This window comes from Syngnathus floridae, chromosome 10 (assembly GCF_059516105.1).
Source record: "Syngnathus floridae isolate MCC-2025c chromosome 10, RoL_Sflo_1.0, whole genome shotgun sequence".
Lineage (NCBI taxonomy): Eukaryota > Metazoa > Chordata > Actinopteri > Syngnathiformes > Syngnathidae > Syngnathus > Syngnathus floridae.
The window spans coordinates 13,534,667-13,551,095 of NC_142422.1; the positions used below are offsets into that span (position 1 = coordinate 13,534,667).

Sequence of the window (16,429 nt, forward strand, 5' to 3'; positions counted from 1 at the left end):
TGGTGAAGGGCCTCGCCTGAAGTCCACTGTCATCTCCACGGTCTTGAGCGGGTTCAGGTCCAGGTGGTTTTGGCTGCACCAGTGGACCAGCCGCTCCACCTCCTGTCTGTACGCAGTCTCATCACCGTTCTGGATCAGTCCGATGAGAGTGGTGTCGTCTGCATACTTCAGGAGCTTCACAGAAGAGTCACTTGCGGAGAAATCGTTGGTGTAGAGGGAGAAGAGCAGTGGGGAGAGGACGTACCCCTGAGGGGCTCCAGTATTGGTGGTCAGGGTGTCAGATGTGATGCTCCCCAGCCTCACACGCTGTCTCCTGTTGGTCAGGAAGCTGGTGATCCACTGACAGGTGGAGGCAGGCACCGCGAGCTGGATGAGCTTCTGTTGGAGGATGTCAGGAGCGATGGTGTTGAACGCCGAGCTGAAGTCCACAAACAGGATCCTGGCGTACTTTCCTGGGGTGTCCAAGTGTTGCAGGATGTAGTGCAGTCCCATGTTGACCGCATCATCCACCGACCTGTTTGCCCGGTAGGCAAACTGGAGGGGGTCCAGCAGGGGGCCCGTGACATCCTTCAGGTGGTTCAGCACTAACCTCTCGAAAGATTTCATGACCACAGATGTCAGTGCAACAGGTCTATAGTCATTCAGACCTGTGATGGCGGGCTTCTTGGCCACTGGAACGATGGTGGAGCTCTTGAAGCACGCGGGCACCTCACACAGCTCCAGGGAACGATTGAAGATCCGTGCAAAGGTGAGCGCCAGCTGCTCAGCGCAAACTTTCAAGCAGGAAGGTGACACGCCGTCTGGGCCCGGTGCCTTCCTGATCTTTTGTCTTCGGAACATCTGGCGCACTTCCTCCTCGTGAATCTGGAGTGCGGGCGCGGCCTCTGCAAGAGAGAGAGTCGGTGACCACGGTGATGGAGGTGTGGACAGAGCAGTTGTGGGGGGAGGTGAGTCTGTGGATTGTGCTGCAGGAAGTCCCGTTGTGTGGGAGGACCGATCAAACCTGCAGTAGAACCTGTTTAGCTGGTTAGCGAGCCTTGGGCTCTCCACAGGACGGGGGGTTCGTTTCTTGAAGCCCGTGATGCTCTGCAGGCCTTTCCACACTGTTGAGGGATCAGGATTGGCAGAGAGGTGTCTCTCCAGGCTCTCCCCGTAACACCTCCTGGCTTTCCTGACCTCTCGGTTCAGTGTGTTTCTGGTCTGCTTGAACAGGTCCCGGTCGCCGCTCCTGTAGGCCTCCTCCTTGACTTTGCGCAGCCTCCTAAGGTTCGGTGTAAACCAAGGTTTGTCGTTGTTGTACGTGCAGAAGGTCTTCGTCTGCACACACAGATCCTCACAAAAACTGATGTATGATGTGACAGTGTCAGTGAGTTCATGCAAGTCTGAATCTGCAGCTTCGAAAACTCTCCAATCGGTGCAGTCAAAGCAGGCTTGGAGGTTCTGCCTTGACTCCACTGTCCACTTCCTGACAGTCCTCACCACAGGCTTAGAAGTTTTTAGTTTCTGTCTGTAGGCAGGGATCAGATGAACTAGACAGTGGTCCGAGAGTCCTAAAGCTGCACGAGCCACAGAGTGGTATGCATCCTTAATTACGGTGTAGCAGTGGTCCAGTGTCTGTGCCCCTCTGGTGGGACACGTTATGTGCTGTCTGTATCTGGGGAGTTCGTGTGCGAGGTTCGCCCTGTTAAGATCACCCAGAACAATGATTAGTGATTAGTGATTATGGTTTCGATGTTCGGATCTGAGGTGAAAATAACTGTGTCGTCAGCATATAATATGATTTGAGTTTGTTTGCATATGTTGGGCATGTCATTGATGTGCATAATGAATAATAATGGGCCCAGTATGCTGCCCTGGGGAACACCAGTGGGAGATGGTAATGGAGTAGATGTGGCCTGACCAATATTAACAACCTGGATTCTATCCGAGAGGTATGAAGAGAGCATAGTTAGAACTGAGGGGGAGAGATGAAAGGAAGCTAGTTTGTTATGGAGTATTTGGTGGTTAACTGTGTCAAAGGCTTTACGGAAATCCACAAAGACTGCTCCTGTGATGTGGCCTTTATTAAGAGAAGTGCGTATATATTCTGTGAGTAGTAGCTGTGCAGATAGTGTTGAACGAGCTGATCGGAAGCCAAATTGTGAGTTGTTGAGAAGGTTGTTTGTTTCAAGATGTTCTATAAGTTGTTCTGACAGGATTTTTTATAAAAGTTTTGATATAGGTGGGAGGATTGATATGGGACGGTAGTTGGATAGGGTTGTTCGGTCGTCTGATTTAAATATGGGTGTAATTTTTGCTTTTTTCCACGCAGTCGGAAATATGGAATGTCTTATGCAGAGATTGATTAATTGGAGGATTAAGGGTAGGAAGCTACTGGCATGGGTTTTGTAAGTCTGTTTAATTCATATATGTCTTTGGCCTTTGAGTTATTGAGTGAGCTGAGAATACTGGACAACTCTGAGAGCGTAATCTCAGAAAATGTTAGCTTGTCTGATGAGGGAGTTATCGGTGTGGGTGGAGACGGATGATCAAAGTGTTTTGTCAGTTCTTTAATAGAGGTGATGAAGTAATTATTAAATGCATTTGCAATCTGTTCCTGATCAATAGTGAGTATATTTTGTAAAGATATTTGTATGTTGTTGTTTGTATTTTCATGAGTTTGCCCAGTAATAGATTTTAGTATTTGCCAGAGGATTTTGGGGTTCATGGTGGCCCGAGTGATTTGCTCCTGGAAGTAGGTGGTTTTAGCCTTACTTATCTCTAAGGTGCATTTATTTCTAAGATGTGTGAGAGCTGTTTTATTTTCAATAGTTTTTATTGACCTATACAAGTTCAGTGCAGTGGTTTTCTGTGCGATTAAATTAAGAATATCTGAGTTTATCCATAGTAATTTATTCTGTCGTAGACTGAGTTTTCTGGTAGTAGTGTATTTTTTCTGTATGGCTTCTATACGATTCTGGAAATCTGCTAAGATTTGTTCTGGGTCGGTGAGTGCTGGTTGGTTGCTCCAATCAATATTCTTTATTTTGGTTTCATACTGTGGTAGCTTAGATCTTGGTATATTTGAAATAGTGCACTGTTGATGATTTTTCCGAGGTTTAAGGTTTTTCCTAACTGTGTATATGAGAGAATGGTCCGATACAGCTACGTGGATGACTCCTGATATGCTATATTTTGCGGGTTGATTGGTAAAGATGAGATCGAGAATAGAGCTGTGAGTGTGACATATTCTCGTTGGTTCTTTTATCAGTTGGTGGAGTCCTAATTTTTCTGCCATGCTTTTTAGAGGTTTGGATGATTTGTCTTTGTAGTCAAATTGGCGAAGTTCAGGTCACCAATTAAGATACGTATATTCCTTTGTTTTTATATTTTTTATAATATTGGATAGAATTTTAATATAATCTGTGGGGTTTATCAATCGCGCACTTATCTGATGTAAGTGACCGGCTCTCCGTTTAAAGGGTAAAATTCTGTACTTTAGTCCCTCTGCAGTAACGCAGCCTGTAGGGGAGACGAGAATTGATTCAAGCTGGTACGGAAATAAGATTCGTTCCGAGTCAAACCGCTGTTCAGGTAACTAATCTATTGTAAGATTAATTCCGTCATTTCCGGACGCCAGTCCCGCTGAAATCAAAGAAACCCGAGGGTTGAGTAACTACTTTGTCGAGACCCAGTATCTCCTCGCCTCGCGGCCGTTTCAGCGGCTCTCCTTTCCTATTAAGATTGTTGCTTTTGTTATCCGCTCGGAATAGTTTAGCTGTCTTTGTTAAGACCGCGGGAACTCGTTTATTTTCACGAGCGTATACTCACACTAGCTGAGCTTAAGTTAATGGTTTCGAACCAGATTCTGACACTCCCTGATGTCAAGGATTAAAGCTGTCTTCATTTAAAAAAGAACTGAACGGTTTAAAGTATGACTATGATAGAGAAACAAAAGAGATTTAAAGCATAAAAGATCAAAATAATCATTAATCGAAATTAAATGATTATAAAGTAGAAATTTAATGAATAAGCAAGAAAGAGAATTACAAGTTTCAATTGTTCGAACAACTAACAATAATTTCCACTCACCATTCTCAATAGAGAAAAAATTATTCAGTCTCGAAGTTCTCTCGATTGAAAACTCAAAAATATAGTAAAAAAGGGTAAGAGGCTAGAGGTCTAAAATGCTGTTTGGTGGAAAAGTCGAGTGATCAGTTCTCCTTGTTCCAAAATCCGAATTCTGTTTAAAAGAACAGGCTGGCCTAAAGAATGGAGATGACGACGCCCTAAAAATGGCTCCTCTCTCTTGCACTAAGGTCTGCATCTCCTAGCCTGTCTTTGAGCTTAAAATTTGACTAAGTCCAATTTGAAGATAGTATAAATTCATTTTAACGGACCTTGGGTTAATCTCAGAAAGAATAAAATCTATCTTTGTCTAATCAGCGTTCTCAATCCACGGCAGTAGCCGCAGGGGCCATACCCCTGGCAGGGAAAGCCCACCGGGCGAGAGAGAGCGCGATGCTCTTTGTCCAAACGAACCTTTTATACCAGTCCAGTTCATGGGTACTAAGCCTGCTTGGTCACGTACCAGTTTTTTTCCATGACATCCATACATTGGCCTCAGATGACCCAAATGCTTCCAGAATAGACTGCACCTGCATCTCAGCCGGTCTCAACCGGATTCAACCAGATGAGGTGACCATGTTCTCACGGAAGTAACAATTTTCTCAGGCACGCTTCATCCTGTTTCCCACTCCCAAATCTTGTCAACTGTCCATCAACGTGACATTTGCAAATGTTTTTTCTCTGACTTGTGTTCCGTCAAACAGCATTTTGTTTAGGCTTCAACTGGATGAACGTGACCGATGTCACGCTCATATGTGGGACTTCAATCTTCCACCACTTAGTATCACCATTAACCCTTTCCGCCTCCTTGTCTTTGCTCACATTCATACATTCATGTGTAAATGGAACATCAATATTACATACATGTTTGATACTGATCAAACATCGTGACAATAATAACACATACAGTGCATTGCGAAAGTATTCGGCCCCCTTGAACCTTTCAACATTTCGCCACATTTCAGGCTTCAAACATAAAGATATAAAATTTTATTTTTTTGTCAAGCATCAACAAGTGGGACACAATCGTGAAGTCGAATGAAATTTATTGAATAATTTAAACTTTTTTAATAAATAAAAAACTGAAAAGTGGGGCATGCAATATCATTCGGCCCCCTTGCGCTAATACTTTGTAGCGCCACCTTTTGCTGCAATTACAGCTGCAAGTCGCTTGGGGTATGTCTCTATCAGTTTTGCACATTGAGAGACTGGAATTCTTGCCCATTCTTCCTTGCAAAACAGCTCAAGCTCAGTGAGGTTGGATGGAGAGCGTTTGTGAACACGTAACACATACTTTCACAATAGTCAATTTAACACATAATCATAACTATGATCGTGGGTTCTCTTAGTTAGCAAGTTAAAACATTCAAGTATCTTCAAAACGTCCAAAATTGTGTGTTGCTGTACCTCAGAACAAGTCTTCATCTAATCAATGACTTTTTAAACTATTAATTTACTATGTTAGGTCAATCTCACTTTGGCACCATCTTCTGGTGAAATTTGGAACGGAAATGGAGGTTTACTGGTTCAACCAACAAATTCCCCTTCACCAATTTAACAATAGTTAATTTTGAAGAACTAACTTTTAAGTAACCCCCACTCAGGCCCCCTTCTTCAGGTCCTCCATGTCAAGCTTTGAAATTTAGAATTTCATCTTCGCCAATTCGTCTGGGCCAAATCCAATACATACTCACGCACCATCTTTTACCCTCCTATCCACCATGTAACTCAACAGGTTTGTGTTTGGCGGCCTGTAACTGGCAATAACTGTGATTGCATGTTGGTTGGTAAAGTTGATGACCAGTTGCATTGTTTCAGTTTCTGTTGTGATTGGGGTTACTGTGTGTGCATATGATTTATTTACTAGTAATAGAATACCACCACCTGGTTTATTTGGCTGGTCTCTTCTGTGTAGTTGATAATTGTCTATGGAGATAAACGAGTCTGGTGTGATAGGAGAAAGCCACGATTCTGTAATGATGAGAAGATGTGGTTTGCCTTGTTCAATGAGTATTTTTATTTCTTCTTGTATTGAGGTGGCGTATTTTATAACCTTTAATATTGCTTAATTGGGATATGGTTTGAATTTGTTTGATGTGATTCTTATTTTTCCGTTTTGTCATTTGTACGTTATTTTGGGTGCTAGATTGGGTGCCGGCATCTGTTTGACTGGAATGAGATTGCGTGATGGGTTAAGGGCGAGCTCCAGAGGCATGTAGTTTTGGGCTAGGGTTTAGTGGGATATTTATGAGGTTATTATGATTGGTTAATTGTGTCTGAGATCGATAGACAGAGGCGGATACTCTAAAAGAAATGTGGACATGATTTTTTTTCAGTGGGAAGGTAGTGTGTGACAGTGGTGTGGTTTTTCCATTGGTGAAGGTGGGGGGATGGAGTAAAGGGGCCTGGTGTGAGGACTATCGTGTGGGGGCGCGGGGGGATCTTGGTTAGTCCGAGGTCTGAGGGGAGGTGAACTGTTGTTGTGAGGGAGAGAATGCATTGGACTATCCTCGCGTCACAACTCATGGAGCCAGTCCAGGGATTCTAGAGTGAGCTCCATAGAGAGGGAGAGCAGCCGTGCCCCCGCCTGGTTGAGGTGTAAACCGTCCCTTGCAAAAAGATTTTGCTGTTTCCAGAAGGTTGTGAAGTTATTGGTATAGGGGATCTTGTTGGCGGTGCAATGGGCCTAGAGCCAGATGTGTAGATCACGGATCCGACTGAACTGGGTGTCGGTGAGTCGTGGAGATGGAAAGGGGCCGGAGATAATGAAGGCCTTACCGGTTGCAGAAACGGTGGAGATGAGTGTGTGAAAATGTTGTGAGAATCTCTGACTGCTGGAGTTTGATGTCATTGGTCCCGATGTGTATGATGACAGTGGAGATTTGTGGACGGTGAGCTGTCAGTTGGGGGATGCAGGTGTTGATGTTGAGGACCTTGGCTCCGGAGAATGGGTGGGTCTCAGCTTTGGGGAGGGAAACGTGGCGTACCATTGAGGATCCAACCACCAGCACAGAGGGTACGCGGGTATGGGTGGGTGGACAGTTTGGTGCCGGCAGGGCTGCGGTCCGTGTCCTGTCAGATTGCTGGTGGCTCTGAGCGTGGTGTTAGATGACTAACTAAGCATGAATGTTTCCACACCATTTGGAAAGTTTCAACAACTGAATGGTTAAACTTTTCAGAGTCAAGGAAAGGTAAAAGGTTTAAACAAAGTTAATAATTCTAGTCTACATTCCAACATAATCATACGATCAAGATAATCTGTAAACCCTAACACTAACTCTAACTGTAAAGTTAAAGTTAAAAGTTAAGTCCCAATGATCGTCACACACACATTTGGGTGTGGTGAAATTTGTCCTCTGCATTTAACCCATCCCCGTGTGATTTTGATCCATCCCCTGGGGGAGAGGGGAGCAGTGAGCAGCAGCGGTGACGCGCTCGGGAATCATTTGGTGATCTAACCCTCCAATTCCAACCCTTAATGCTGAGTGCCAAGCAGGGAGGCAATGGGTCCCATTTTTATAGTCTTTGGTATGACCCGGCCGGGGTTTGAACCCACAACCTTCCAGTCTCAGAGCATATACTCTACCACTAGGCCACTGAGCTGGGAGAAAACTGCAACAAGTGTCTGTATCAAATGATGTAATCCATAACCGAATCGTCGACATGAGTGATGATATCCTGGAGCAAGTTGTTGTTGACATCAAGGCCAGTCCAGTAAAGATTAGCCTACAAGTGGATGAGTCAACAGATGTGTCAAATTGTTGTCAGCTATTGGTATTAGTCCGGTACGTGAAGAACAATAAAGTGGAAGAAAGTTTTCTGTCACTCACTGAAGACAACATCGAAAGCCATAGATGTGTTCAGTATGATAAAAGAATTCTTCACAAGATACCAACTTCATCTTGACAGGATTGGTTTGATATGTACTGATGGTGCACCAGCCATGCTGGGCAATCGTTCAGGGTTTGCTGCATTGATGAGAAAAGAAATTCTTGACCTGAAGATTACCCACTGCTTTCTTCATTGGCAGGCTCTTGCATCAAAAACATTGCCCCCAGACCTGAAAAAGACTTTGGAGATTTGTGTGAAGATTGTGAATATGATTCGTGGTTGTCCTCTGAATCATCGACTGTTTCAGTCATTTTGTAAGAATGTGGGTCAGGAACACACTGTGCTGTTGTACCATACCGAAATTAGGTGGTTGTCACGTGGGGGTGTGCTATCTCGTATGTTTGAATTGCGAGAAGAAATTCAGCAGTTTCTCCACGGACTGGGACAAGAACTGGCTGGATATTTTGACGATCCTGAATTTGTTCAAATGCTTGCCTATTTGGCTGATGTGTTCACAGCACTCAATGAGCTCAATCGCTCACGACAAGGAAGAGGGATGAACATTTTGATTGCAAGTGAGAAGTTGGCTACATTCAAAGACAAATTTGTTTTGTGGATTAGGCGTGTAAAGAAAGGGAACTTGGCAAATGTTCCTTCCCTTGAAGAAACAGTCACAGAGGATGCCTCCCTATCCAGATTTTGTTTAAAAAACATCTGCAGATACTGTGCACCTCATTTGATGACTACTTCTTGTGTGGAGAGCTACAACCCTGTGGCGACTGGATCCGGCACCCTTTTAAACAGAATATGGAAGATGTTGATGATGATAGCAACATCAAGGAAGATCTCATCGAACTGAGAAACAATCGTGGAATCCAAATGGAGTTTGCCGATGGTCACTTGGAGCACTTCTGGGCTTCTCAGTTGGAAACGTATCCTGCACTGGCAAAGAAGGCTCTCACTGTGTTTGTGCCTTTCGCGACTACTTACCTCTGCGAGACTGGATTTTCCTGTCTGCTTCACATCAAAACCAAGAGCAGAAATCGGCTGGACCCTTAACACGACATGAGAGTGGCACCAAGACACCAAGATTTGATGCCATCATAAATGGAAAGCAACAGCAACAAAGTCACTGAGTTTGGCGCTCAGCCATAAAAATTTACAACACACTATGCATAGGCTACTCAGAACAAAATTCCAAAATGAGCACCTAATTATCTGCAGCTGAATTCAAGATTCAAGATTCAAGAGTTTTTTATTCGCCATGTTTGAGCGTGCCAAACAAGGAATTTGACTTCGGTAAATCACAGCCTCTGTTCAACATTTAGGTGACTAACAACAACACTCAGGACATGTGAAAAATGAAAGATATTCTCAAACATCCCCTGATCTTAAACTGATCTTAAACTCCCAAGAGGGCAAGGAAAAACTCAAAACTCCAGCTAGGGGAAATGAGAAACCTTGAGAAGAGACCACAGATGGGAGGGTCCCTCTTCTAGGATGACCAGGCTGCAATGGATGCAGAGAGGACACATAGTACAAACAGTGTAGACAAAAGAGGTGTGGAAAGCGGGATGTTATTGCACAGTAATGACAGAGCTCTATAACGGCGTCCGGAGGGGAGTAGTTCAAACAGGCTGCAACCTGGGTGCGAAGGGTCTGTTGAGATGTTACTTGCACGTTTCCTGGTCCTGGACAGGTACAAGTCTTGGATAGATGGGAGGTTGATTCCAATTATCTTTTCTGCAGTCCTTATTGTCCGTTTGCAGTCTGTGCTTGTCTTGTTTGGAGGCCGATCCAAACCAGACAGTGATGGAGGTGCAGAGGACAGACTGGATGATGGCAGTGTAGAAGGTCTTCAGCAGCTCCCGCGGCAGGTTGAACTTCTTGAGCTGTCTCAGGAAGTACAGCCTCCGCTGGGCCTTCTTCCGGACAGAGTCTATGTGGTTGGTCCATTTCAGGTCCCTTCGAGTTCCCAGGAACTTGAAGGTGGCTGATGAGAGAATAGTATTACTGCGGATAGTGAGGGGTGAAAGTGGTGAAGGGCCTCGCCTGAAGTCCACCGTCATCTCCACGGTCTTGAGCGGGTTCAGGTCCAGGTGGTTCTGGCTGCACCAGTGGACCAGCCGCTCCACCTCCTGTCTGTACGCAGTCTCATCACCGTTCTGGATCAGTCCGATGAGAGTGGTGTCGTCTGCATACTTCAGGAGCTTCACAGAAGAGTCACTTGCGGAGAAATCGTTGGTGTAGAGGGAGAAGAGCAGTGGGGAGAGGACGTACCCCTGAGGGGCTCCAGTATTGGTGGTCAGGGTGTCAGATGTGATGCTCCCCAGCCTCACACGCTGTCTCCTGTTGGTCAGGAAGCTGGTGATCCACTGACAGGTGGAGGCAGGCACCGCGAGCTGGATGAGCTCTTCCCAGATTCGGCCTACTACTGAACATCCCTCGTGTCAATGCTGCAGGGGAATGTAAATGTAAATTGATGCTCCCTTCTGGTTGTGCCACCAAGTTTTTGTGGTGTGGGTAATTTCTTGAGCACATCACCTCTAGGGATGACTCCTTCATCATTCTCTCCAAATGTGAAAATGGGCTTACCATCAAGAGAACTTTGCACTAATCTCATCACCGTCAACATTCTCCACAAATCCAACATAGTTCTAGGATTTGGATCTTTTACAGGCAAACCTCACAATGACAAAGTAACCAGCAGACAGATTCTTGTCACCATCATCATCATCACTCTGGACAACAGTGACATCACTAAATGGAAGCAGAACGTCACTCTCTTCTGAGCTACTGGGGAGCACTTTCTTTTTGGATTTGTTTTGCTTTGACGCTTTCAGGCTCCCCTTCTTATTTCCACTCCTTTTCTTCTTTTCAGCCTGTTTCTTTTCTCTGCTGTGCATCTTCTCCAGGCCATCTTCTGCCTCATCATTGGTGGTGGAGCTACTGTAAACGGACATTTTCTTCTTGGTTTTGTTTTGATTTGCAGCAGATTGATAGCCCTTTTCTTCTCTCTTTCATTCTTTTTCTTTTCCTGTTCAGCCTTTTTATCTTTATCTTTTTCTTTATCTTCTGCCAGTGGCACAACTTACCCCAGGCCCTTTGGCACAAATTATCCCATTTTGGAAATTAATGCATCCCCCTGCTATTTTGAGCAAGCATCATGCTAATTGTATGGACTCACACTGTAGCTTACTAAAGCACTGAAACATGTGTGAACTGTTTTCAAAGTTGTTTATAATTGTTCAAAATCAGCAATAAAAAAAACCTTAATCATAGAAATTTTACTTTTGAGGGCAAAAAAAATGTTTTTTGAACTTAAATGTGCTTACCTTTCAAGCCATGTGTCTCCTCTGCAGGATGAGTGAAATGGATGCCCCTTCAAAAATAGGCATGACCAACTTCTTCTATGGTTTTCTGGAAAACAGGGGTGGAACTACATGCCCCTTGGCACAAATTACCCCACTCTCCCCTACTTTGCGCCTTTCTGCCATCCAGGCCGTCCCCAGGGGGGCTTTCTGGTCCGGGGGCTGATAATGAGGCGCGTGGTTAACCAATACTAACTCATTGGCGGCGGATTTCAAGCTCACGGCCATTATTTATCACAAATGAGGAGACGCACATGCACATCTTCTCCTCGCCTTTCTCTTGAGCTCTCATGAACCTCTCACAATAAGATTGTCCCTCTCCTTCCTTCCCTGTCGCCTACTCAACCCCCCATCCCCTTACGCCCGATGGTAATTATGGAAAAGTAGTGCTCAGGGGAGCTGATAATACCTTTAACTTAATTAAAGACATTTATGGGATGTCTTTTACATCCCATAAATGTCTTTAATCTTGTCGCCCGGGGGTTGGTGACAACTTGGTGTGTACCCACGCTCACCCAAAACTCTCTTGTTTCATCTCTCTCAATTCCCGCCTTTTATGTTCCGAGTTTCACGCAGTGGTGAGTCGTTTTAGTAGGAATTTCCCAAACACAAGTGTAAAAGGATGATGAGCACTGCATGTTAAAACGCAGGGCAGGTGTGTCCACACTTTTTTCTTCAACACGGAAAAATCAAAGGATGTAATTGCCGCTTTGACATCATCCCACTTTATTAAACATGCCAAAATCAAACCATTTAGTATTCTTATGTTTACCTTTTGAGCGGATTTTTCATGACGGGGGTCCACAGTCCCGAATCCCCCTAGAATAGGCCCGAACAGATCTCAGAAGCAAAACAAGAATAATTTTTACCATTCAAAAGCAGCGTTTATGCACTGAGAAATGTATTATGCCAAAATACTATGCTCTAATACAGTACTGTGTATGAATGAAACTATTCAGTGTTGCACTTTTCATGTTCTTCATTTCCCAAAAAGAAGACATATTTATTGTCACGAAACGGATGTAGCAGGGCGACCAAGTGCAGCTTGGACCAGGGTTTATTGAAGGGAACAACTAACAGACTCGGCAGACTGACGTAACTTACTAACAAAACCACAAACAGAAACTGAACAGAGACGTGAGACAAAAGACATCATGACATTAACAATGATCCGACAGGGGAGTGACACGCAGACAGGACTTAAATATGAGGCAGGTAACAAGAGGCAGGTGACTGTGATTAGAACATTGATTGTGAGTTGACACAGGAAGGGAGGGGCGAGTACACAGACACGGACAGAAACCACGACAATTTACATATAAAACAACCAGGGACGAGTCGTGACATTTATTGTAAGGCGCGTTCCTCAAATGATAATCTGATGTTTCATTTCAAATCAAGTCATTCAATTTGTTCTTACTATGAACTGAATTGTGAAATTTCAATGCAAAATTTGAAACATTGCGAAACACGCATCCCAAATGGGAGCATTTAAACCAATTGAATTTCCGTCAGTAAAAAAAAAGTTCACTCCTCCCTTGCCCAAGCACCAAGTTACGTCTATCAGGCTTTCGCACAGCGTTTCCTGTCAGAGGGTGTGCTTCGTGTATCCTGTCTGGTGGCAAGACGCCCCCCCCCCCTCTTCCAAAAATATTAATTTCATCCACTGACGCTTTTCTTTGCTTCAAACATGCAATGGCGTGTTTTTTCATCACCATTCTTCTGCTCGTCGCCACTTTAGAGCGTCGCTACCTTGCCGACGCCACAGGTAGTCAAGCTTTCCCGAGAAATTGTCCACATGTTGCGACGTTGGCCGTCAGCCCGTGTCTGCGGCTGGGAGTAATCGTGCACTTTCACGACCCGGCGCCGGCTGTTTGCAGGCCCCGATGGCGACTGGGACGAAATTGTGGTGGAAAGGGAGCAGCGAGCCACCATCTTGGAGTGCATCCATACACAAGTGAGGCCCGTCGTGAACATCAACTGGATGGCCAAGCCCCTCGGTGCAGACGACTGGAAACTGCTGCTCTCAGCCAGCGAGCGCGACGAGTTCTCTGGCGGCGCCTCCAAGCCTTCTACGCGCCTGGCTGACCCCGACTTTGCACTCACGGGCAATTTCTCGCTGTTCCTTCAACCTGCCATGCGGGACGCCGGCCTCTACATGTGCTTGATCGAACAGCGAGGCGAGACCATCAAGGAGAAGATCATCCTTTTAGCCATCATCACTGGTAGGACAATATATTCTTCTTCTATTCTTTTGTACTTATTTAGTTGTGCTTTCGTGTTGCCACAAGTCCTTGCCATTTTTCCCCAGTTTTGGGTCTTGGATGTTTGGGATGCAAATAGCTGCTGCCCACATAACTCCTTCTAACACGCTGCCGTAATCAACTTGTACAGAGCCAAACTGAGTGACTGGCTGAGCTTGTGCATCACGCATGCACGCACCCAAGCGGAATAAAGAGTGGTTCCCACCAACTGTGCGTCACTTGATAAGAGCTCAGTAGTTTAGTTACCTTTCACTAGTTTCCTGTTAAACTGTATGTTACTGCTCCAATGACAGACATCTCACAAGTAGCGTAGAGATGCAGAGGGATGGATGTTACATTTTCTGTCTAGAATTTGAAGCCGGATTGGCTCCAAGGTGAGAAAGTTGGCAAAACAAGTGTGGCTTGCTCCCTGCAGTAAGCAGCAATCCCCCCTCGCCCGTCCCTTGGAATAGCACTCTGCGCCTGATCGCCAAAGTCACTCCAGAGTCGGCCTGTGAGCGGATCTCCTGGCATTCCCCAGCCGGCAGCTCCTTAAAGACAGCGCTCAAGCCCATCGCCGGATTTGTGACCAAAGTCCCCTGGGTCACGCTCGACGACGCTGGCCCCTACAGATGCACGGTTCACCCCGCGAGGAGCGCCAACGACACCGCCTTCACCTTTCCCATGAGCATCGCCGTCGACGGTGAGGGGAGAGGCCAAATATGACAAATGAACCCGAAAGCCTGTTATTGATTGAAGCCTTCTCTGGGATATATTGCTCTTGGGTGTATTTATTATATGGAGCGATTTCAAGATTCCAAGCTGAGCCGTAGATCTCGACAGAAAGGTCTGCCGCTCACATGTCTGATGTATTCTTTGGCCTTTTTGTTCTATCTCTCTGCGCAGCTGTCAGCGTGGCCTCCTACACCAGGGTGCAACATGGTGAGTGACGCCTGCAGGAAGTCTAGTATCAGCATTTGGCTAATCAGACGGAGCAGAACGCAACAAGACTTCAACTCTATTGTGGCGCGGATGTTTTAGCCCATCTGTGCTCCCATCTGTGCTTCGTCTTCCTCCGGGAACCTCCAAGGTTGAACACAATTAGTTACGGAACCTTGTTCCACTGTTTGAATTTCTAATGCAGTGGCAACTCGATTTAATTCGGGGGAGGGGTCAGAGATGAGTTTTTCTTTTTTTTTAAGTACTTTTTTTATGGCTAAAAATGTTTGCGCGCTTCCTTTTTCTAAGTCGTTTGCGAGTAGATTCCAGAGAGGGTTTGACAAAAAAAAGATACGATGTTCCGACCGGTTTTGGTAAGCAACAGCTGTGCATACGAATAGGCAGATAGTACACTCTTTTTAATGCTAAGCTAATGCTAACTTGGCCGCCTTTAGTAGTGTGACTCTTAGATTGCGAGTTCTTCAGGTTCAACTGAGGTTCAGTTGATTAGAATGGAATTCAGCATTGTCTTTTAAAGTGATTCCGTTCAACAATGAGATCCAAAAGTATACTAAAAGGATGATGCAAGGCCATAGAGAGAATAATATAATGCGGCAGGCTTTGATGTCTATTCATATGCAAATGAGTTAGGGGGTCATAAAATTTTATGATCTATTATTGTTAAGATTTATGACGTATTTTATTGGGGGTCATAAATTCTTCAGCGGGTTGGGGGCATCAAGATGGCGCCAGTTGTGACGGCGCCATCTTTGACTGTCGCCATTTTGGTTTGCTGGCGCCATTTTTAAGATGTGGATATGTATGGGCATGTATTTTTATGAATCAAGACAGGTGCAGCACCTGGGCTAGCTTTGCTACCAGCCCTCTGAGCTACCTTTGCTTACGGCCCGTACGTGTGAGATTGAAGGGGACCCTTTTTGTTGAGAAGGCGAAGGGGAGGGGGTGTTTGTGATTGGGTGGGGGTTTGTGACAGGGGGCAACATTATAGGTGTCAAAGTTGGCTGGAAGAGAATCGCATATAATTTGAGAAACAATAGCTCAGCCAAAGTTATCTGAAAGCGAGAGACGCATGTAATTTGGTAAACATTACTTTAGAGGATCAAGGGGCTTTTGTTGAGAAAATCACATTGTTACAAGTCACAAGTTATCTGTAATGTAATTTGACAAACAATCTTTTATGTTAGATTTATGGTAGTTTTTATTGGGGGTCATAAATTCTTTAGTCCTTTTAAGTTAAGATGTATGGTATTTTTTATTTGAGGGGTTATAAAATCTTACGATCCATTGATGTTAAGATTTATGACGTTTTTTATTTGGGGTGGGGCAAGGTTGGGGGCATCAAGATGGTGCCAGTTGTGACGGCGCCATCTTTGACTGTCGCCATTTTGGTTTGCTGGCGCTATTTTTTGATGTGGATATGTATGGGTATGTATTTTTATGAATCAAAACAGGTGCAGCACCTGAGCTAGCTTTGCTAACAGCCCTCTGAGCTACCTTTGCTTCCGGCCCGTACGTGTGAGATTGAAGGGACCCTTTTTGTTGAGAAGCCGAAGGGGAGGGGGTGTTTGTGACAGAGTGGGGGGTCACGAGAGGGAGGGGGTGTTTGTGATAGAGTGGCGGGGTCACGAGAGGGAGGGGGTGTTTGTGACAGAGGCGGCATTACAGGTGCCAAAGTTGTCTGGAAGAGAGTCGCATATAATTTGAGAAACAATAGTTCAGCCAAAGTTATCTGAAAGCGAGACGCATGTAGTGTCAAACTCAAGGCCTGAGGGCCAGACGCATGATTTTATGCGGCCCCCGAAGACAAATTGTGCTTTTTATTCATGTGTCATTACTCAAATTGCAAATTGTCTTCACTTTTAATAATATTTTATTTTTAAATATTAGACCAGTTTTTATTTGTCTGATTTGAAAGCG

At 45.0% G+C, this 16,429-nt stretch overlaps 1 protein-coding gene across 6 annotated transcripts in view; it reads left to right on the forward strand.

Moving 5' to 3' along the window:
- Nucleotides 1–16,429, forward strand: part of g6fl (g6f-like) — a 52,732-nt gene that overhangs the window by 7,621 nt on the left and 28,682 nt on the right. For 2 of the 6 annotated variants that reach the window (XR_015860745.1, XM_088386700.1), the window contains exons 1-4: nucleotides 12,439–13,077; nucleotides 13,190–13,534; nucleotides 13,989–14,255; nucleotides 14,459–14,494. Coding sequence is in view for 5 of the 6 variants with exons in the window: in XM_088386700.1 (XP_088242826.1) it covers nucleotides 13,005–13,077; nucleotides 13,190–13,534; nucleotides 13,989–14,255; nucleotides 14,459–14,494 (721 nt within the window). In the remaining variant the exon portion in view is untranslated. Of the gene's footprint in view, nucleotides 1–12,438; nucleotides 13,078–13,189; nucleotides 13,535–13,988; nucleotides 14,256–14,458; nucleotides 14,495–16,429 lie in introns of those variants that run through there. The other 4 variants (XM_088386698.1, XM_088386701.1, XM_088386699.1 and 1 more) reach the window with 4 other exon arrangements.